Consider the following 22,515-nt stretch of genomic DNA (forward strand, 5'->3'; position numbering starts at 1 on the left):
TTCACCAAGTAGGAATCACAAACAGGCCTGCACTTTGAGAGTAAAATAGTGTGCTGGAACAACATGGTACAATGCGATCTTTAAGATAAAATGGAGCTTGGTCATTAGGAGTTTCATATGTGAGAGGCAGGACTTTAAATTATAGTCTGGATTTTACAGAGAGCAAAGGAAGAGAAACTAACATAGGAGAAATGTGATCTCTTTGACTTGTTCCTGTCAGAACTCCGGTTGCGGAAATTTTGTCTCAGCTGAAGTCTTTCTCAGAGAGTTACTAGGACATCCTGATAATCAGGAATTATAATAGTCCTGCCTAGAAGTTACAAACGCATGTACTAGCTTTTCAGCATCACTCTGAGATAGGGTGTTTCTGAATTTGGTGATACAGCAGAGATGACATATATGATTAACTTACGTTGAACATTAAGTAGCAGTTTTTCTGCCATCCTGCCTCTGTATGTCAAACCACCAGTTACAGCCCTACTGGACAATGCTCTTAGATTCCTGGCTGTTTTCTGGTTGGTGAAACACTGATTTCACAATACGCCCGGGTTGCTGGCTGTAGATAGGCGTGGCTACAGATCACAGTTGCATCAGGCTGTTAATGTTAAAATTGCTTGCAATTCTAGTTTTGGTTTGTTTTAATGCCAGCCACAAATCAGATCATGTAAAAGCATTTACAGCATTAGAATGACGAACTCTCTCAGATAGTATGAGACCCAGCTGAGACAACAGTCAAGACGGCCCTAGCAGAAGACAAGTTAGGACTGATGAAGGAATTTCACTGTTACCTCAACTGCCTCTATCCTGTTGCTATGAAAGCACAAATTTTGTTGCAGGTTAAATGTCCAACTTCGCAGGACAGATTTTTTTTTTTTTTAAGGAAAATGATACTCAGCTGCTTTCACCCCCAAAACTTATTTAGATGCTTTGATTAGTGGTTAAGGTATTCAGTTGAGTTCAATGTAGTTCATGTTATTAGAAGGTACAGTGGTCTGTATGCACGATAAAGACTGACAAAAGGTGAAATGTATCAGCATACACTGATATACAGAACAAAACTTTGCATCGTTCTGACATCTATAAAAGAAAAAATGTAGAAAATGGCCAAAATATAATTTTGCTTGTTTGTTATTTTTAATACCTTCCTTTTAGTTTACAAGCAATTGTAAAATAGCAAAAATACTATTTGAATATATGGTTCATTACCAGTGTTGGGTCAGTAATAAGTGGACATATAACACTGTGCAAAAGTTTCCAGTACTTGTGAAATGCTGTGAAGTGAAGACACTGTCAAAAATATGCTGTTTCTATCATTCTATTAACTGTATACCAAAAAAAATCTCCAATCAAATCATTATTAGTGTAAACAGCAGCACTTCTCATCCATACACTTTCACACAGATTTAAATGCATTGACAGGTAGAACTTCCCACCTTCTTCTGTAGGTTTAAGCTGTCTCGGTGTCTTATCCCACATTCACTCCACCCCTGCTTTCTAACACTATATTTCTTTTCTTTATACATTCAGTAGCTGCAGCTGCATTCCCAAAGTACATACTGTTTCATACAGTATGTACTTGGATATGCTGCTTTTTCACACTATTGCACCTTATTCTATGACTGCCTTACACATTTATCTGCTGCAGTCTGCTGTACAAAAAGAGTTGTCACCTGTCAGTGTGCTCTTGGTGGCTCAAACTTCTTTGGACTTACAAAACACTTATTTGATGCGTAAATGATATTCTTTGCTGTGCAGAGGATTGTGGGTCAGAAAGTAAAGAAAAAGATGCACACTGTAAACTAATATAGAAAGACATCCTAGTATTTTTGGCAAGTTCCCTGTTTGGGGACATACTAAATTGCTTTCTGACATTATATAGTACAGTAATATAGGCACTGGAGGCTCTGTGAGGACCATTCCAACTATTGCCTGTTTTGTTGTTCTTACGGCTTAAGGTTCCTTTGATTCTCACAAACAACCTAGTAAATCCTGTGGGTTAGCAGGATGAGCAGAGGTATCAACATGCAGCCCGACATTTGAGACTGTGCGCCCCAGAGTGTCAGCAGCATCACAGGTCTGTGACCACTTCCCCAAAGTTCCTGGTGTAATATGACTGATAGTCATATTACTGGACCATAGTACTGGATTTATTGGACCAATAGAAGAGTAGATGAGTGAATCCTGCCCCTAAAACATTTGCCCAAGTTCAAGTGACAAGCTAAAAAAAAAAAAACATAATTAAAAAAACAGATTGGACAGAATAAGACTTTGTGAACCAAAAAAATGAAATGAAAACCAAAAGACAAAGCATGTGAAAGTCACATTTCTTTGTATACCACAGGGCAGCCCCATTTTTGAACAATAGAAATTTAGGGTTGCTGTTTGGATCATAGTGGGTTCTCTACGGTGCTCTACACAGTGTCAGACCCCCCCACATCCACCCCCACCCCACAAATCCTAACCCTGACCCCCCTGACCTGTTCAAGAACGTACAGTCCTTATGCTCCTTACAGTCCGTAACCGTGTGGCTGTGTTCTCCATGATACATATATCAAGATGGAAGAACAACTGTAGGCCGACATTAAAGACTTTCTAACCCTGACAACTGAAGTTTGGAATATATTTTTTTCAATTCTTTCAAAATTGCAAAAACAAATGTTCAGCTTATAACTCTATGTACACCCTAGCTCAATTTGTAGACTGAATCTAAATTTTAAAATGATCAGAATTTATATGAGTGTAAATTAATGCTTCTTCTCAAAAGAGTACTTTTGTGGCCCCGCATATCAGACAAAACCTAGCCAAAGGTGCACAAATTGCACAGCAGCCTACAGCCTGCCCTCAATGAATGAGGCCTCACAGTCCTGCTGTAGTAGAATCAATGTTTTCTTTTTCAAAACGCACATCTGTCTGATAGCTTATTACTGACAGTATCTAACTACTCAAAAGTAAAGACACTGCAAATTCCTTCACTCTGTTCCACGCACACTACTGCGGTGGAAGAATGTACACCCAGAGGCTATATTTCCTTTCTTGCTTGTCTGGCAGCTGCCTAACACACCCAGCAGAGCTCCAACTGATGGTGCTGCTGTAGGTCAGAGTAGCAGCTGCAACACAACTTCAGTAAAATACGGAACTTTGACAGAGCAGCAACATTTCCTAAAACGCAGAAGAGAAAAGACGCAGTCACGGCACGAAATCGCCACACGCCTTGACTTCTTGCGCAGAAACTTGAACAAAGTACGTGTCTCTGCGTGGATCCGTGTCCTCTTTGTGTGAGCTAACCTGGACGTTATCATACAGTTTGTACATTAGCAGGCCCACGTCTCACCAACTTTCTTGCCTCCACATCGAGTGTGTGGTGACGTCAGGACTTGTTGAGAGAAACTTTTCAAAGTGACAAACTTTGAGTCTGACCTGAGCGCGTCGATCCTCTCCGTCACAGGACCCTAGACCGCTCAAATCCCGAATTGTTGACGGTTTTGCTATTCCTGGCCGATAAAAAAATCAAGAAGTCTGCAAGTGGAAAGGCCACAAAGCGACTTTGTCTCGGTTCCCCTCCCTATCCGCTCTCGGCTGTGGTGCTGCTGAAACTCCACCCTGGCTGCTGAGTTGACGCACAGTGGGGCGGTGCGCATTTGGAGGAGTTCACTGCTCCTTGCAGCAGGCGGGTCTGTACAACTGCAAAATAGAGATGGGATTTTGGCTCTTTGAAGGGAGCCGGATCTTGAGGAGCCGTTCCTTTCAAAGAGCCGTTCAAAAGACTGGCTCGTTGTTATATTCTTTTATTTTTCAGAAGTCAAATAGGGGTAACTCGTTTTCATCAAGGAAACAATCACTGGTAGCAGTTATGATAGTACATGGATCAGAATAATTCAAACTTACACATCTCACCAAGATTTACTCTATTGGTGGGAATTATGCTGACATCTTAATTATAATTTCATTTGGCTAGTGTTTTCATTGTAAACATTCCATAAGATGATGCAATATCCCCATCATAGACTGTATATATAGTGGACGTAGCATCTGGCTCCAGAATTGAAGCAAACCCGGAAGTGTCAAAAACTTGCAATATCACGCCGTCCGCTAGGGTTGGCTCCAAAAAGCTTTTGCTCCATAGACCCCAATGCATTTTTGGAAAAAATAAAATTTGATAGACTGATTTTCTACAGCTCAGGATTTGTTTCCAGTTAGTTTTCATGGTCAAAATGAGAGATCAGGTGGCCGATCTTAAAATAAATCAATACTGAATTTTAAATAAATCGTTAAAGTTGGCGGAGCCAGGGGGCGTGGCTATACTTGATAGACAGCAACATAAGCCTCTGCGGTAAAACGTGGGCGGGATAAGAGAGTCCTCAGCCAATCCTGCCCCGAGTTGCTCTCCGGTCCAGTCTGTTTGATGACGCTTTTTACGTCATTGGCTCCAAAAAATCCAAAACGGCGACCAGGAAGTAGCAAAATCCGGGCTTCATTTTCTCGGCGTTGAAACCAACGGGTGACGTCACGGTTAGTTTACGCCTGCTCCCCATGCACCGACAGTGAGATCACTATTTTGAATTTTTTTTTCCCCACCTAAAAAATTTTGTGGCAAAATAAAAACAAGAAAAGCACTCAGAGTGCTCCACCAAGGCTGCTCAGTTGTATTGTTTCCGATGGCTGAAATCTTGAACAAACCTGTGGCAAAAATCATGTCACCATCGAATGCGACCGTTTAGTATAGATGTACCCACAAACAAAATGACCTTGCAGTGAGCACAGGTGGGTGTTACGCGTGTGTACGTTATGTAGGGACACTGAATCGTTTGACCTAAATATGTAGGGTGACTGGAATTTATGGGACTTGGAAATACCCCCACAATATAATCAGTTGTTCCTTGTCTCATTTCTGAGGGACAAATCCCGGTAAGTCCGCAGCAGTGGATTTGTAGTAGGATCGCAATCATGTGATTGTTAGCAGGCAGGTGATGTAGTGTTCACTTGTTTCACAAATATCTTTAACAAATCTGTGGATTCAGCCTATAAGCATTGCCGAAATCTAATCAGTTGGTCCTTGTGTCATTTCTGACCTTCTCTGAAAATTTCATCCAAAAGTTATTCCATTTTTGAGTAATGTTGCTAACAGACAAACAGACGGACAAAGGTATGCTATCATTGCTGACCAATCACCAATACTAGTTTCAGCTAAGCATCCCGGATCACTGGTCTTTGGCATTGTTCTCATGTCAGGAATTGAAACAATAAAGGTAATGTTACAGTAATCAAAAAAAAATCTTCTTTTTTTTTGATATAATCTTCTCTTAGTAAACATTTATGTGGCAGTTTAAGTCAGAGAGAGAAAGGAAGTTTGTGTGTGTGTAAAAGACCATTTTCAACAGACTACTTTTTTTTTTGTTTTCAGGGCTTTATGAAATGATAAATAAATGTTTATTTTGGGATTTTTTTTCACAGCCTTATGAATTTATTTATAATAAATTTCCAAATTCCATAGAATTAATCGGTCTACATTTGTACTAGCTATCTAGCAATTTTTTAAGTCATCTTAAAAATAAACAAACAAAAACATTTTTAAAAAGCAAAAATCCTGCCCTCATGTGGTACCAGTCAGGCATGGGACAAAGGTGACATGAAGACTATCAGCTACCCCTCAGGAGGCTTTATAATGGAACCTACTGTCACCAGGCAGGCTAGATGGCAGAAGCTATCCTGGCAATAGATGCACAGAGTATAATTCAATATGTTGACAAAAATAACTGTAAAGAAGAGAGGTGATGATGTAAACAAATATTTTCTATGCAGACTGATTGGTGGTCTAATTAATAAAATGTCTACTGTTGTGAAAAGCTTTCTTGTTCAAAGTGCCCTTTTAACACAGAACTGTGGGGTCCAAATCCTGAGCAGTAAATCATCACTACTGTTAGTTGTAATGAGAGTGGTCACAGGGCTGAGTGCATGACAACAGAGATTCTACATGCTGTGAGGAACTCAACTGCACATCACACCCTGGGTTGATGTATTTCTGTGAAGCTCAAACAGTATCAGGTATGATTCAATAAATGTGTAGATGGTAAGCTGAAACCTCTCATAGAAAATTTTGAAGTACTGACATTTATACTACTCGTTTTGTCACTTGTCTTTTAAATATTCTGAGGAATTCATGCATAGGAAAAATCTTTCAGATAAGCTACTTAAAAATGAGTACAGTGAAAAGACATAACCGTGGAAAAAATTCTTGAATTAGTTTAGGATTTTCATCTTACCTGGAAGAAAAAAAAATCAGTACACATGTTCAGTGTAATTTATTTTGCATCTACATGTTTATACAAACTGTTCAGATAAAATGAATCTGAGACATCATTACATTCATATCTACATGGCATAAATAATTTTACAGTTTGTACTCTACATACTATCAACACTGGAAAAGATTCTGTGAACTCTGAGACAGGGTGTACAAACATGTACCACACATGTAATATTGCAGTCATACCAAGTCCACTGTGTGTGTTTTAAGTTTGTGTAAGCACAGCCTGACACCAAAGAAACCAAGTGAGTGGCTGTGGCTCAGATGGTAGAGCAGGTTGTCCCCAAATTTCAAGGTTGGTGGTTTGATCCCTTAGTGCCTTAGGCAAAACACTGAACCCCAGGTTGCCCCCCAATGGCATTATAGCACCTCGCATTGTATGTGACTGGGTAAATGAGAAACATTGTAAAGCGCTTGTGGAACCCAAGGGGTAAAAGGCCCTGCGTAATTATAGAGCATTTTACCATTTACTGTACAATTAAAAAATATCATCTGTACATTGCTGAATGAAAAGCTTTGTCTACAATTTACAGTTCAAATGTACTTACTGTAAGGCGTAAGAATGATGTCACCTTTACATCAACTATCCCAACTTCACTGATTCCTGTGTACAAGTCTACAACACAAACAGAACAAAGCCTGCTATTTTAAGGCTAACGCTTTCTGCCTTAGCTCTGTTTCAGCATTTGCTTTTTGCTGCTGACTGCAGCTATTGTCAACTGAAATTAATGTCAGTGCTAAACAGGAAAAACAACCACAATGAAATAACAAACTGCTCACTTGTCTATGCCAAAACTAGAATTTTCTTTCAATGTCCTGCAATTTCACCAAATGAAGCCCTTTGACATTAAGGCTTTAGTATGAACCACTGCATTATATTTTTATTATTTAATGAGTCTGACATGACGACGGTTACAGAACCTAAGATGCTTTCCTTGGCATATATTATTTTATATATGGTAAAAAAAAACAGATGAAACCTTTAACATGATGCAGGTCACATTTACACATAGTTTCCAGTTGGTTTGTCTCTCTACGACTGATTCAGCCCTGCAGTAAAGCTAGGCCCCATCAAGGTTCTAAGAGCCAGTTTGTGTAGTATCTTTCATAGTTCGAGAAATGTAGTGTTTAAATATTGTAATCTTGTACGACACAACGATGTGTTCCATAACTAGTCTGCCATTATTTTCAGAAATTGGGCAAAGAAAGTATTGGAAACATCACCAATATAACAATACAACAGCAACACACAACACCGTTCCATCTGAGTGGCACCTGGAAGGGTGGTTGTTTTAGATTGGGGCTATTTTAGCTTGGTGGACACAAAAAGTACACTGTATCTCCTTCTGGTGGCTGGAGCGCTGTGGTTTCACTGATTATTTGTACTCCAAGCAAATGATATTTGCAGCGTTAACCTACATTGGCAACATTTCCAAGACACCGCAATGATACATATATAATTACTTTGTTGACTTTTGGTTGTATGTTTGCTACCGCTGAGCAACATTACAATCGAAGCGACTCAGGGACAATGTCAATCTTGTCATAGCAACAATTTTCAACTGACTTCCTTGTTATTTCTAAGTTTTTTTTAACACGTTGAATGTAATACATTTGGTGGCAATGAAAATGCAAATACAATAATTCGGGCATTGAAAGGTGGTTTGGGAAAACAGTCTGCTGCAACTGACTGTTATATCTGGAAAGAATAATCATGCAGCTAGCAAAGCCAAAAACAATAAAAAAAAATGTGAGCATTGTCCAGTTCAAGTACCCACAGTCCAAGCTGATGTCTTCAAATAATTTGTTTTGTCTGACCAACAGTCAAAAACAAAGATACTCGGTTTACAAGTTTCAAAAAGGTCAGTATTTTTCAATTTCATTTTTTTTCTGACACACAATTAAGATGATGAAGCCAGAGAAAGCTTGGTATTTTCAAATGATGGACTAATTAAATGATTAAACTGTTATCAAATATCTCCTGTAATTGTTTTAAAAATACATTAAAAACTGATAAGACTGGAAGGGTAAGATGAAGGATACCTCACTGTTCAGAATCAAGCTATGTTGCTAGACTTTGTAGAGAGTTTTAAAGAAGATTCTGAAACCTTCTTGGCAGAGCATTATTTTGTATCTTGAGTCCAACTGTTACTGATGTGTGGTCACAAGGTCACATGATGAAAACACAGAGTCCATATCTAGTCCTAGAAAAGTGAGGTAACAAATATCAACAGCAGAGTGGGGGTTCAAAATCCACCACATGCTGTGCTTATGAGGCAGCAGCACTACATTGATATAAACACGCAGCCTATGCCCACTCCCTTTTGTTCATTTATTCGCAGGAGGCCTGAAGCCATATGGAATAATGTCTTTTTTATCTTACCGATACTGGCTGGCAGCTGGACACTTGATATTTGCAACATTCAAGGCTAATGTCTGCCTGCACTCCTCCTAAATGTAGCTGTCCCCTTTGCTCAAATGCAAAATCAAAACAGAGGCTTGCTAAAACAAACAAATGACTGCAAAGAATAGATAAGAGAAGAATAGATTCTGGTGAGACATGGAAATTACTGTCCGACAGCACGTGTTGAGAAGGGGATGACAGGACGGGCACAGGCAGGACACAGCCCTCCACTGAACATTTCAATAACACACTGCTCCAATCTAATCAAGTTTATCATAAAAATCTAGAGGTGACACTGCCTTCTCTTGCTAGCCATCTGACCCCTAGAGTGAGATAGTTGTCACAGTTCCCAAACTGTTGCACCTTGATAACTCTCAGAACTAAGCAGAGTGCTCTCAGTTGCTTATGGTGGCGTCAGGGCCAGCAGTGGCTGCAGGAATACGAGGCATCTTCTTGGCTGGACTGGGAATGTGCTGGAAGGGGAAAACAGATCATTAACAATAATCGAATGGTAGTTTACAAAGTGTTTATTTCACATCTGAATAGTCCAGACGTCTAACATCATATGGGACTACAAATGGAATCAATGGAAAAGCAGTACTCAGTTTCTCAGCAGCATATATCTGAAAATACTAACAAAATACACAGAGTCAGCTGTCCAACTCTGAGTTCTAGTAAACCTGGGCTTCATTCCTTTGTCTTAGCCAGTGCCTTTTATGCCACTGCACTGTAACAGCACTGTGTTTTTATTCTGCTGTATATTCTGTCTTGCTTTATTTTTGCTTTTATTTTATTTAAGTTTAATATGTGTTTGTCATTTAGATTTTCTTTTTATAGTATTTGGTAATGTTTCACACCTGGTCTTTATCCTTTCATGAATTATCTGAACCTATTATTACCGCACGGCAAAACTGCGTTTTCCGGAAGGTATTGTTTTCAGCTGCATGGTCTTGCTTGCTTGCTTGTTTGTCTGTAACAATTTGGTTTCTGCACGATAACTCGATAAAATATTGATGTAGCCTCACCATATATGGTACACAGGTGTACCATAATAAGACACAGGTCAAGTTCGCATTTGGTGACCGTGACCTCATTTTCAAGGTCACAGGGGTCATCTTTGTAGCCGGGCGGTCCAAGTTTGGCAAAACTTCTTGTTAACTTTTACTTCCTTTTTTTACCTTCCTTTTTGTATTGTCCTTTACTGAAACTTGCTAGACAAACAGCCATCAATACGCAAGCAAACACTGAAATACACTGTGTCACAGCATTTAGATATACTCCAGTCCTCATTCACAGCTGTGTGCTATCCAAAACTCAAAGTGGCTTTTATTTTCGTAAAACTGCAGTGAAAATCTAACCTTTCTGACAAACAGGCTTATATCTTTGAAGCTCTCATTTTCCCCTGCTTTATAAGTTTCTTTATTTTAGTATTCAAGATATGACTTCCCCATATTCTGATCTACACCTATTATTACTCTGCTAAAGAATGGGGCTGAGCTATGTGATTTATGTTTGTCTGTCTGTCTCTACCGAATTGTTAAAGACTTCTGTATCATGGCGAGACAACGGCACAGCATCACTGTAACTGTGACTACAAGTGAACACTACGTCAGCTGCCTGCTGACAATCACGTGATTGCAATCCTTCTACAAATTGACTGCTGCGGATTTATCAGGACTTATTTCTCAGAAACGATACAACGACTGAGCAGCCTTGGCGGACTACTGTGCTCTCTGAGTGCTTGTTTTGTATTGTACATCTGATAATCAAAGAGCATAATCCTTGGTCTTTTTGGCAAGCGTTTGAATGTGGAACACCTGCAGTAAGCATTTCACTAAGAGTAAAATAAAGGGAAATTTTGACAAATGTACTACAAGTTTGAAAAAGTCTTTGTGGCAGGCTACATTATCACTACTAGTATAACACTCCTAATCTCTTACTGAACTGTTGGCAAGTACGTTGCATTGTAGGTAACAATAATCAGTGAACGCAGCAAATATTTTTGTTGAATTGAAAATCTGTGCAGCAGACAATGATGGAATTGGCACTGTAGAAATATTCTTGGAGCTATTGGGAGTACTGGCAATGGCATCTATTACAGACAGAAAATGTGCAACATTCAAGTTAATGAGTTGTATGCCTAAACTGTGTAAGTGTCATACAGGACTACATTTACAGCTATTAAACCTGTGAACAAACACCTTTGATCTACAATTTAAAGGAGCAAACTGACTGTCCTAATCTTTTCCCGTACCTCAGTTGCAGTGCTAGAACGAACAAGTTCTGGCTCTGCTGGCAGGTCATCCTCCAAAGGTCTACGGGCGTATTCCCTGCGGTGTTTGTCATCCACTCGTGTTAAGTACCATGTCCCTGGAAATAAATCTTCAGTGGGGCCTCGAGGGACGTAGCTGGCTACATGGACAGATGTAAAAAATGAACATAAGGAAAGCAAGCAGAAAGACAAAGCATGATCGCTAAAGATCCCATACTACACCCTTTTTAACCAAGTTTTACAAGTTTATACAGAATGTCTATTTCAAGGTTCAGATTAAACTGTTAATTCTACTGTGCTTATAATACAACTGGTTTTAACAAAAGGATGGTTTGTATCTTATTTTGTGTGTCCCTAGAAACACTGGAGACACCTAGTTATGTTCAAAAACAATGAAAGGCTAGATTTGACATAATATATCCACTTCAATATCAGGTAATGTCTTGTTGGTGAGATTAACTTCGAGTGGCAACAGAACTGTGGTTGGTCCAGTGTTCTGAATCTGAGTGTCTGAGTGCATCAGACTGATTCTTGACAGCATAAATCAGAATCCACTCTTATCTCAGTAACTCCAGTGCCACGTCTGAGAATTCATTACATTAACAAATGTTAAGACAGCATTGTTCAGAACAGAGCGGAAGATTATCACCATTATGTTTCTAGTGATTAGTTACTTTCCCTTTGTACATAAAAGTCTCCCCTCTTCTACACACTCTTCTATGCTTTACATGGACAATTAGTCAAATGAACAACTAAATGTTGGTACCCTCGCTAGTTGATATCAGAACTTTCAGTGGGACACTTGACATCTTGTAAATCCAGTACTGTGTGGCAGCACTTTAATCTAAAAAAAATTAAACTAACATTTTATGTGGTTGTTTCAGAATGAATTGGCATATGACCACTAAACTGGAGCAAACCATGTTAGGCACAGGCATCGGAACTTTTTATTAGTGAGTTGTTATGTTTTGTAGGCTATCGTGGACTGTATAATAAAGCAAAATAACAAGTGCTGTACGATTTGGTTACTGAAGAACTTGATTAACAGTTTTTAATACCTTTTATATAATACATGCAATGTTTGTTTATAGGTGACATTTAACATCATCGATTAGTTTTACTTTTGGGTCAGTGACTAGTCCAGATTCTAGTCTAAATTCATATTTAATCAACAGAGAAAATAGTCGCTTGCGACATCCCTTGCTTACATGGACTAAACTTTAAAATGCTGCCAACTTTTTATACTTCTTTTATTGTAACTATGTGTCCCTTTGCAAAAATGGACAAGCACTAATTACAAGCTGTAATATTATACAGACCTGTTGCAGAGCATAATAAGAAACAAGTACTGAAGAACTCTTATGACTACACGCACTCAAAAATATTTGTATACTGGTATTATCTGGAATGCATTTTCGATTGCTACATGTAACCATACAACCGACATAACAGTAATAGATATATATAAAACCTCTACAAATGAGGTGAAACAGATGGTTAAGGCCGTTGTGCACTGATGTGGCATTTATGTAGTAAGGGCATTAGGCTGAGGGGCATATGTACAACACTCATTGTTCCAAGTTGGCATTACACTGCCCTATCTAATTACCAGTAAAAGTAATTTTAAAGACAGACAGTAAAATTTTGTGTTCAAAACATTTAGCTCCTTCTCCTGTTTTGGATTAACATTTACAAGCTTGTCACTACCATCAAACAACTTCAACATGTTCAGAGAAAATAAGCATCAACTGGGGAGTTAATGAAAGTTTTACTCTGTCAAAATATTGGAATGGCTCCCTCAGAATCAGGCATGAGCAGCTGTGAAAGCAGGGCCATACCCAAGTGGTGTGTCTCCTCTCTCAGCTTCATATTTTCAGAGAAGACAGCAGGAGAAACCTTCTTCCTTGAGTCCAGTCTAACTTTAAGGTCTCTCAGGCTAGACACAAGTTTGTCCAGACCAGATCCTGACAATCGACAGATCACACAGAGAAACAAATTACTATTTCATTCTACAATTTTACAATGACTATACATTCCCACTTTATCTGCATCGCACTACTGAAATGAAAAGTGTCTGACTTACCAGGGGTGTGGTCCTGTGTGACCCTAAGAGAATACAAAGTAGCAGCAAATCCTGAACCATAGGAGAAAGCGCCAATCCTCTGTCCTGCTATTTGTGAAGGTGTGTGTCTACAACACAGAGACAACAAAGATTGTCTTTCCATACAACAATGAGACTCAACTGTTTCAGGTCAATCATATCCAGATCATGGTTTCACATTTCCACCTGATATTAACATGTAATCTATATCTAGCTATGGAAATCTGTGATCTCCATACATCTGTTCATCTACAAATATTCACAAAATGCGTTGCCATTATCCGAACTGTGCTCACAGTTTGATCCAGTATCAATCTGCAAATGTGTTTATAGGGACTTGCCAGTGCGTTTTAACAAACTAGTAGTATCCGAGGACAAGGCTGAAGCAATGCTGCTGTATGTACTCCATGTTTTTTTTAATTACTGCAAACAGGACAGGGTCCCACTCTTTTAAGAATTAATGTTCACAAAATGTCCCTTCAATGATATAAGATGACATATGGAGATCCCATCCTCCACTAACAAGTCAATCTATAAGGAAATCTTTAAAATATACAGTACTGTCCAAATAATTTAGGCACTCATGTCTAGTTTCTTAACAAGAAGGAGTCTTACAAGTCAAAAATTCAAATTGTATTAACACAAGTCTACACATACAGCAAAAGAATTACAGATATATCTTCAGGCATATAGAAAAAAACAGGATGCAATAGATGGTCTGAACTCTGGTCTCAGCATCAAAGGGTCAGTTCAGGATTACTTGAGGAGACCAAAGAAACTGATACAGTTCAAAGATGCATAAAAACTGTAATAATTCTCAAATAAGCTTGCAACAACCTACCTGCCAAGTACCTTTACTTGGTGCTTTTTTAAAAGGCAAAGGGTGCTTACAGAAAATATCGATCTGATTGTAACCCAAATTTAGAAATACATCATTCCCTATGCTGTTGTTTTGAGTTGTTTAAATGACAGATTTTTTTTTCAAGGAGGTTGTAAGAGTAGCTTTGACTCCGAGTCCCAGGCTTTGAGTATTTGCATCGAATAATTGTTTTTGAATGAATTAATGTAAGTCAGACAAAACTCAGAAACTGAGACATACTGTGCAATGAGTGATGCCAGGCAGCCATAGACAGAAGGAGTGTACATGTTTCCATTCTGGTTTGAGATTAGCAGGGAGGACTTGGTTTTCCTCTCAAACAGATCTGCGCTGGCCTTCATGAAGGCCTTCTCCACATCTCGGTCAAAATAGGTCTCTTCTGGCTTTACGTCTCTGCCAACCAAAAACACACATGATGAGCAATAGAATCACTACTTTGTGTTGCATTGTATCTTCGCGTTGTTATGAAATTACTCAGTCCTGCTTCAACATAATTAAAGATACTTAGTCAGGTTTTGGTCATGAAAAAATAAAAAAAGGATGTGGTTCAGTAAATATTTATCTAAACTACTGCCAAATTTGATATTCAATTAAAATTAGCAATAACCATTGCCCCAGGACAAGAAAAAATGAAAAAATTGCAAATTGCCACTAGAGGTGAGGAAGAAGGAATGAAGGACCATGTGGGACTTGGTGAGTAATGTGGCATTCTGCAGTGGAGTTAAAACAACATAACAAAAACTCCACCTGTATATTTACTTGTTTTCTATGTTGCATTAGTGCTTTTAGAACAGAACTTTAGTAAAGATTAAAATGAAAAAAAACCATCAAAACCCTGTGTGGTGTCCAGCTGCTTTATTCTAAAAGTACCTGAAGGCATCAAGGCCTGCGAAGGGTCCTGTCTCGGTGTTGGGGCTTGGGTGGCTCAGAAAGTCATTCAGCATCAGTCTAGCCAGCGATTTCTGAACCAGCTTGCAGTAAGGAGAATGGAATACTACAAAGCCAAAGTCCTCCAGAGTGAAGCGCTTCTCTGAGCCCTCTGTCAGAAAAAGAATGAGAAAACCCTATAATTCTAGAAATCTGTTTTCTGTATTAAATGGTAGTTACTTTCTTTATTCTACAATTTATTTAGCAGATGCTTTTATCTAAAGCGACGTACATCGGAGAGTGGATACAACATAAGCAAGGATCTAGTCAGGAGAAAACAACCTGGACAAGTGCCATAAAACAAGTTCAAGAGTCATAATAGGACCATAGTGTCTACAGGCAGTGTAGACGTAATATGACTGTTTTCAAATTTAATTAAATTAATTTATTTGCAGACAGTCAAATGCAAAGGTTAAGTGAAGAGCTGGGTTTTTAGTATTTCCTAAAAACTTGTAAGACTGAGAGAGACTCTGCAGATTGAATAGAGTTTGCCAACTCATTCCACCAGCGGGGAACCACAGAAGACGCCAGCTATCGAGCAGCCCTGTTGTGGTGGTTGCATTGAGCGCCTTTTGTTGGTCGAGCATAGTGAGTGAGAGGGAATGTAGACCTGAATGAGAGAGTTCAGGTAGGAGACAGCTGTTTTCATTGTAGTTTTGAAAGCAAGCGCTAGAGTTTTGAATTTTATGCAGGCAGCAACTGGAAGACAGTGAAGCTTCATGACATGTGCTGTTTTTGGCTGGTTGAAAACCAGACATGCTGCTGTGTTCTGGATCATCTGCAGAGGTTTGACTATGTATGTGGGGAGGCCTGCCAGTTAGGAGTAACAGTAGTCGATCCGTGATATTACAAGAGCTTGTACTAGGAGCTGAGCTGCATGTTCAGACAGGAAGGGTCTGATCTGTATTTTAAAATGTATCTTCAAACACATTGTTCTCATGTTCTCAGATACTGCCCATGTTAACACAAGGGGGTAAAGGACTCATCTTATTAAACTATTTCATGGTCACTGAACGTAAGTAAACTTCTTAGTAAAGCAAGCAGGTAACATCCTAATTCCTCTTAACTAATTAGGCTATTATCCAACTAGTTCCTCCATCCTCCATCTACAAGCATGGTAGGAAGAGCAGTTTTCCAACAGAATGGTCATCACATATTAGGGGCTTAATCCTTGGTTCAGACTGACTCAATAAATTGGATTAAATAAAAACAAAGGAGTGCTTTATTTAAGCCCTTACTCCAGAGTATTGTATATAATATGTTGTAGTATTGTATTGGTATTCCAGTGGGTATACAGACACAAGGAGCGGGTCTGAAGGTACACTGACTCAGAACATAAGCAGACTGCAACATTTAATGAAAGTGTCAAAAGGCAGCATGGGGACAGAACATCAATACAGACGGTGGTGACATTCAGGAGTCAGAAAACTTAGGTGTAAGAGACTGTCTCCAGAGGTGACTTGAATGGTTCATATTACATGGGAAAATGTGCCTGAACAGCACACCTGGGTCAAATTCTGGCCTGTCAAATCATTTGATGGATGTCACTCCTATGTTCTCTCTCCTACACTGCATGACTTTCTACACTGTCCTGTCAAATCAAAACAAAAAATACTTATTTAAATGTAGAAGAATACAAAAAACAAGCTATTGTGAAATAGTTTCAAGTATTGAAGGATCACTATTGACCCACCTCTTTGCCATTGTGCATGGATCTTGTTGCGATACACAGAGTAGCAGCGGTCCAAGGCACTCAGGTAGCACTCTATGGACATCTTGCCATCCACTACAGGGTATTCTGACACCATGTCTGGCTTGTAGAAGTCATATGCATGTTGCATGTGGGTTCCCCGTAGACCTGAATTTTTCAAACAAATTTTCAAATGTAATCATTTAAAAGGTGACATTTTGTTTTATGCTCACATAAAAGTACTGCTGTTAATGAGTTTTCCCACAATGACTGAGGTAGTTTCTACTATTTTAAGTTCATCACCTAATCCACACATACATAAACTCGAACTAGAAAAAGGAAACGAATAATAAACACAGAGGAAAAACAGACACAGAAGGCTTGCTTGACTCCTATACCCAGTTGACAAAAGACATCAACTGGTCAGTACCAGTTGAGGAGATCAAAAAATTGCTGACTTTGAACAGAAGTTTGGATAACAACAGCAGCTAAATAACAGCTGGGCCTCGTCAGAGAGTCATTCAGGAATGCTGCCTTACAAACCAAGAACAACAAAGTTGTCAGGTTAACGGACCTCGTTCAAAGGCCAGGGGAGCATTAGGTCCAACCAGCATGGCCACGGCACCAGCACCCCCTGTAGGCCGAGCACTCCCCGTGGCATAGACAGCAATGTCCCCCGCTACTACCAAAGCATAGCGCCCTGTAGGGATTAAACATGGAAAATGTTAAAACAGCAAGATTGACTTTTGATCAGTGATGCATTTAACAGCTATTAAAAAGAAACACAGGTCGATGTAACCTGTCCAGATGAACCCTGCCTTCACCTTAAGTCAGCTAGGATAGACTCCAGGACCCCCACGACCTTACACAGGACAAAGCTGTGTATAAACAATAGACGGAAAAAGAAATACTCGGGCTGCACAGTGGTGTGGTGGTTAGCAGTTTCGCCTTGCACCAAGAAGATCCTTGTTTCACGTCCCGGCTTTCCCGGGATCTTTCTGCATGGAGTTTGCATGTTCTCCCTGTGCATGTGTGGGTTTTCTCCGGGTACTGCGGCTTCCTCCCACAGTCCAAAAATATGCTGAGGTTAATTGATTACTCTAAATTGTCCGTAGGTGTGAATGTGAGAGTGATTGTTTGTCTGTATATGTACCGGTAGCCCTGTGACAGACTGGCGACCTGTCCAGGGTGTCCCCTGCGTTCGCCCGAGTCAGCTGAGATAGGCTCCAGCCCCCCGTGACCCTAGTGCGGATAAAGCAGTGTAAAGAGAATGGATGGATGGAAGAAATACTCTATAACACATTTGAATGAATGGTACTATATGATGTGCATTATGTACCACCACAATTAACATAGCAGAGTCCATCTTGAAGTCAGTTCACCAAAATTCCTCAAAAAAAAAACATACTGTTGCAGTATGACACTATTAAATTTAAATAGTTTCAAATCTCTGGTGTTTGCAATCATATCATAGTACTTAATGTAATATTAGAGCCAATTTGTGTTGCAAGAGTAAAAAAAACTAAAAATCTGCTACATTTTTTTTCCTGAATGTGGAAGAGTGTATTAGGTAAATAGAAAAGACTTTGCTGCAGGTACCACATGGACTTGCATGGTAGGTTATTTGAGATTCTAAATTGTTGGTAAGTGTCAGGCTGTCTCGTTCTGTTGGCCCTCTGGTAGAATGGTGGCCTGTCCAGGGTGAACCCCACCTCTTGCCTAATATCAGCTGCGATAGGCTCCAGCCCTCGGCAGAACTCCACACAATAAAACAGGCACAGATAATAGATCTCTCTGAATAAATAACTGTAGTCTTTTCCAGACAAACGTAGGCCTTACAACAATAACACTCATTAACCACATGTAAGAACAGTCAGCAAGCGGCACTGTTGACCACCACACCAGAGAATATTAGGAAATTAATGAAAATTAAGCAATTAATTTAAAAAAGCTTTTACAATAACATAATATAAAGCTCTGAGGCTAATTTTGTGTACGGCACAGGACTTTTATTTCAAATGTTTTTGTTTCTGTCACAAGAAACAAACTCTAGTGTGGAATAATATTTCCACTTTCAGATCTCTGTGGAATTTTGTAAACAATTTTCCATATATTTTTTTTTAAACCTCTGTATAAAATTAGAATGTATTTTGTTTAATTTAATCAATTGCGGGAGACTTGTCTTTAGTGGGGTGGGACAATACAGCTCTGTTTACATACACTTGTAAAGACCATGTTGTGAGTTTCCAGTGACTCCTATAACTCTGAGTTAATCAATGAAACCCATGAACATTTGTTACACACACAAAAAAAATCATGCATTTTGGTACTTTCATATATTTGTTATAGTTGTTCTGGAAATATGACAAAATCTGCTGGGTCAAAAATCCAAATACAGCAATGCTAATATTTGGTTAAACATTTTTTGGTCACTTTCGCCTTATCTCGGTGCTTTTGGTTTTGTCCAAAAGCTTCTGGCTGTATCTTTGACCACTCCCCTTGACAGGTTCTTAATGAGGTTTAGCCATTATTTTGGGACGGCTAGTCTAACACAGCTCTGCGACAGACTGGCGACCTGTCCAGGGTGTCCCCTGCCTTCGACCCAAGTCAGCTGAGATAGGCTCCAGTCCTGCCACAGCCCTAATGAAGATTAAGTGGTGAATAGATAATGGATGAATAGTCTAACAGTTTAATTCTAGCCTGATTTAGCAATTTCTTTATCACTTTTGATGTGTGTTTGGAGTGACTGTCTTGTTGAATCACCTAACTGAATCTATGACACTGATGATATTAGGTTTTAATGAAGAATGTGAAGGTAATCCTCCTTCTGCATTATTATTATCATTCCATTTACAATTTGTAGCCAGTTCCACCGGCACCAAAACAGTCCAAGAGAATCATCCATCCATCCATTCTCTATACATCGCTTAATCCTCATTAGGGTTGCGGGGGTGCTGGAGCCTATCTTAGCTGATTTGGGGCGAAGGCAGGGGACACCCTGGACAGGTCGCCAGTCTGTCACAGGGCTACATATACAGACAGACAATCACACTCACATTCACACCTGCGGACAATTTAGAATGATCAGTTAACGTCAGCATATTTTTGGACTGTGGGAGGAAGCCGGAGTACCCGAGACGCTAGCCAGGGATCTTTTAGCTGCAAGACGAAAGTGCTAACCACCACGCCACTGTGTAGCCACCGAGAGCATCATACTACCAATTATTTTAGCCACATACAATTAACTTACCTTATTTGTCAAACAAAAATGGCAACCATTCTGTTGCTCCAGTATCGCAAATATTGAGACTTTTAATTTTCATTTGGGCTATATCATTGTAGAACTACATTTCTTTAGGTTTGAAGAGGTCATCTCTAACTCTAGGAAACTGAAACAGGCTATCAGTATTGTGTACACTTACCCATCTATTGACCAATCGCAAAAAAAAACTAAACTACTGAAAGGAGATGAACACACATTAATACCGGTTAGGTGACTTACCATCCCATGAGCTGGATTCCACCCAGTTAACAGCATTGAAGAGTGCAGCTGTACCGCCATAGCAAGCATTTGTGGTGTCAACCCCCTCCACATCTGTATTGCCTGAGTCCTCAAACAGCTGCATAATGACTGTTTTGACAGACTTGGACTTGTCGATGATGGTCTCAGTGCCAACCTCCAGTCGACCAATGCTGTCATAGGACAAGGTGTTCCTCTCCATCAGCCTCTGGACCACAGTCAGGCACAGAGAGTTGATGTCCTCACGGTCCGAGCAGAAGCCCATGCGAGCCTGGCCCAGGCCCACAGTGTATTTACCAGCGGACACATTGTCAAACTGCTCCAGTTCTGCCTGATCCACATACTGGGATGGGAAGTACACTTCCATGGCAATGACACCAACATCTTTGGGCCATGGTCCTAAGCAACTAATAGGGGCTGAGCCAGGCATCCTGAACAGATTAAAAAGAGGTTTTCCATTCAACATTTTATTAAACTACTTACTAGACAGATGTTTGCCTAGTCTAAAAGTGCATCAGTTATGAAAAGTCAACACATATGCTTCACCTCCTGACTCCTAATGTTGGAACGATTCAGTATGGAGGATGACAAATACAAAACAGACATAGCAATACTCAAAACAACACATGCACAGCCAGCAGCTTCCCAGAATAACACCTGCAATAACATTGCTGAGTTTGTCAAAGTGCATCCTACCCAGAATACCAAACATTATTTACATCCGTTCATATTGTACACCCCGATAGAGCACCAACCATTACAGGAGACAATGTGAAGGGGCAATGCCAACATGCGAACTAGTTTTCTTCCAGTGGACGAGTAGAGAGTTTAGCTCAAAAACTTATCAGTAAATTATGAACAACCTAAAAACACTGTAGTTTCATCGCAATGCCAAACGTTAGGCAACATTAGAAAGATGTGGTTATTACTGTTAGCTTTACAGTGTTACTTTGTTATTGTGAAGTTTAGAGATCTGACAAGGTTACTAGAACACTGTGCAGCTAGGTAGCATGCTAGCCGAGATCGTAGCACTGTTATGACACTACAGCGTTGAAGTACTATTACCGGTTTGCTAACTAAACACTATCTCGCTGTGTATGTCATTGGTAACAAAAAGAAAAAATAAAACTACAGCACAAACAAAGCCGCCGCTTACGCTAGCTAATTAAAACTGTATAAGTAGGATATTTACAGGGTTAACGCTGGCTTAATATAGCATTTGTAACGTCTAAAGTTTGTCAGCTGTATGTAGCGGCCGTATGCTGTTGTCTCGGTCACTCTCAATACATGCATACTTCGTAGAATGAGTTGTGTTGGAGACAGGGACCAGATAAGGACCAAGGAGAACATAACTGGGTCAGAGGCCGTCGGAATTTCCTGGAACTTAAGGAGTTTATCATTGGTATCTAAAGGCTACATTCTGTCACACTGTCAATCAATTCTGACTGGTTTGTTGCATAAATACATATTTGACCACGCTTTTAAAAAAACAGAGCTCGCCAGACAAAGTTCCTGTTCAGGACACCGAATTTGATGGTCCATAATAACGGGTTACAATTTGCTATCCGGAACAAAATAGCTGACGGACCCGTTTTGTACTCACCATCTAGCTGCCCTCCAGCACTTCAACTGACTTGTGTCTTGAGCTATACATGTTATACCTACTATGTCATAAACATAGCAGCTGATGAAGACTCGGTATTTCCGATTTAATGTTTACAGTTCACCCAAACACACAGAATGACATACTTCTCTCGACTACTATCCTCTATTAAAACACATTGATTTATCTTGTTTGTGACACAAGCGCAAAGGTTTTACGTTGTGCTTTCTAAGGGTATAAACATACGAAGCTGCTGACTGCATATAGAGCTTCTCACCTGTGCGTGAAGTCACCTCCAGTGATGAACAGCGCTCTGTTTTGCTGAGGTTTGTGTCCTGCTATCGCTAGCCAAGCAGAGGTGGATTTATATTTCACGGTGACAGGGCAGGGTATCCGCTGCTCTTCAGCACCTGGCCTCCTGTCCAATCACAGCTCGCACACGTCATGCGGCGCTGCAAAGCCCCGAGACTTCTGGCCAATTGGAGACTCGGAATCGCAACCATGCGCAAAAGCCTTATTGGCCATCCAATGGTGTGACGTGTACGATGTCTGGTGAGAGAGAATGAGCCAATCAGTGTGTAAAAGAAGTGCCTGGCGCGTTAACACATTAGTGGGCAGCGCTTGTGGCTCAGAGAATAGCATGTCCATGGTAACACACGTTGTTTGATCCAGTCAAGTACGCCGTCCTGCTTTTCACTTTGTTTGTTTGAGAGAAGCGCCCGCCGCTTGGTAAAGCATGTATATTACTGTATCTGCGCTGTGGCCTATGTTATAACCAATCAATTTCTACCGCTTGAAGTAACTTTAAAGAACCAAA

At 39.9% G+C, this 22,515-nt stretch overlaps 2 protein-coding genes across 2 annotated transcripts in view; both read right to left on the minus strand.

Annotated features, from left to right (window-relative positions):
• The window catches only part of tln1 (talin 1), an 87,273-nt gene extending 83,657 nt beyond the window's left edge, over positions 1-3,616 (minus strand). Inside the window, exon 1 of the mRNA XM_022211573.2 lies at positions 3,418-3,616. The gene's annotated coding sequence lies outside the window, so the exon portion shown is untranslated. The remainder of the gene's footprint in view (positions 1-3,417) is intronic.
• A 2,668-nt stretch (positions 3,617-6,284) lies between these two features.
• hmgcs1 (3-hydroxy-3-methylglutaryl-CoA synthase 1 (soluble)) lies at positions 6,285-22,118 on the minus strand. Its single transcript, XM_022211568.2, has 10 exons — positions 21,976-22,118; positions 20,078-20,526; positions 17,150-17,275; positions 16,579-16,743; positions 14,829-14,997; positions 14,181-14,351; positions 13,064-13,170; positions 12,819-12,944; positions 10,963-11,120; positions 6,285-9,181 (listed from the first exon to the last, which is right to left on the minus strand). The coding sequence occupies exons 2-10, from the start codon at positions 20,523-20,525 to the stop codon at positions 9,104-9,106; spliced, it is 1,548 nt and encodes a 515-aa protein (XP_022067260.1). The 5' UTR covers position 20,526; positions 21,976-22,118; the 3' UTR covers positions 6,285-9,103.
• Positions 22,119-22,515: the final 397 nt, after the last annotated feature.

Source organism: Acanthochromis polyacanthus, chromosome 18 (assembly GCF_021347895.1).
Source record: "Acanthochromis polyacanthus isolate Apoly-LR-REF ecotype Palm Island chromosome 18, KAUST_Apoly_ChrSc, whole genome shotgun sequence".
Lineage (NCBI taxonomy): Eukaryota > Metazoa > Chordata > Actinopteri > Pomacentridae > Acanthochromis > Acanthochromis polyacanthus.

Coding starts and splice junctions, on each gene's coding strand:
- hmgcs1 (XM_022211568.2), bottom strand. CDS start 20,525: ATGCCTGGCTCAGCCCCTATTAGTTGCTTAGGACCATGGCCCAAAGAT. Junction 16,744..17,149: donor TCCCCTGGCCTTTGAACGAG/GTCCGTTAACCT, acceptor TGAAAAATTCAG/GTCTACGGGGAACCCACATG. Junction 14,352..14,828: donor GCAGGCCTTGATGCCTTCAG/GTACTTTTAGAA, acceptor TTTGGTTGGCAG/AGACGTAAAGCCAGAAGAGA.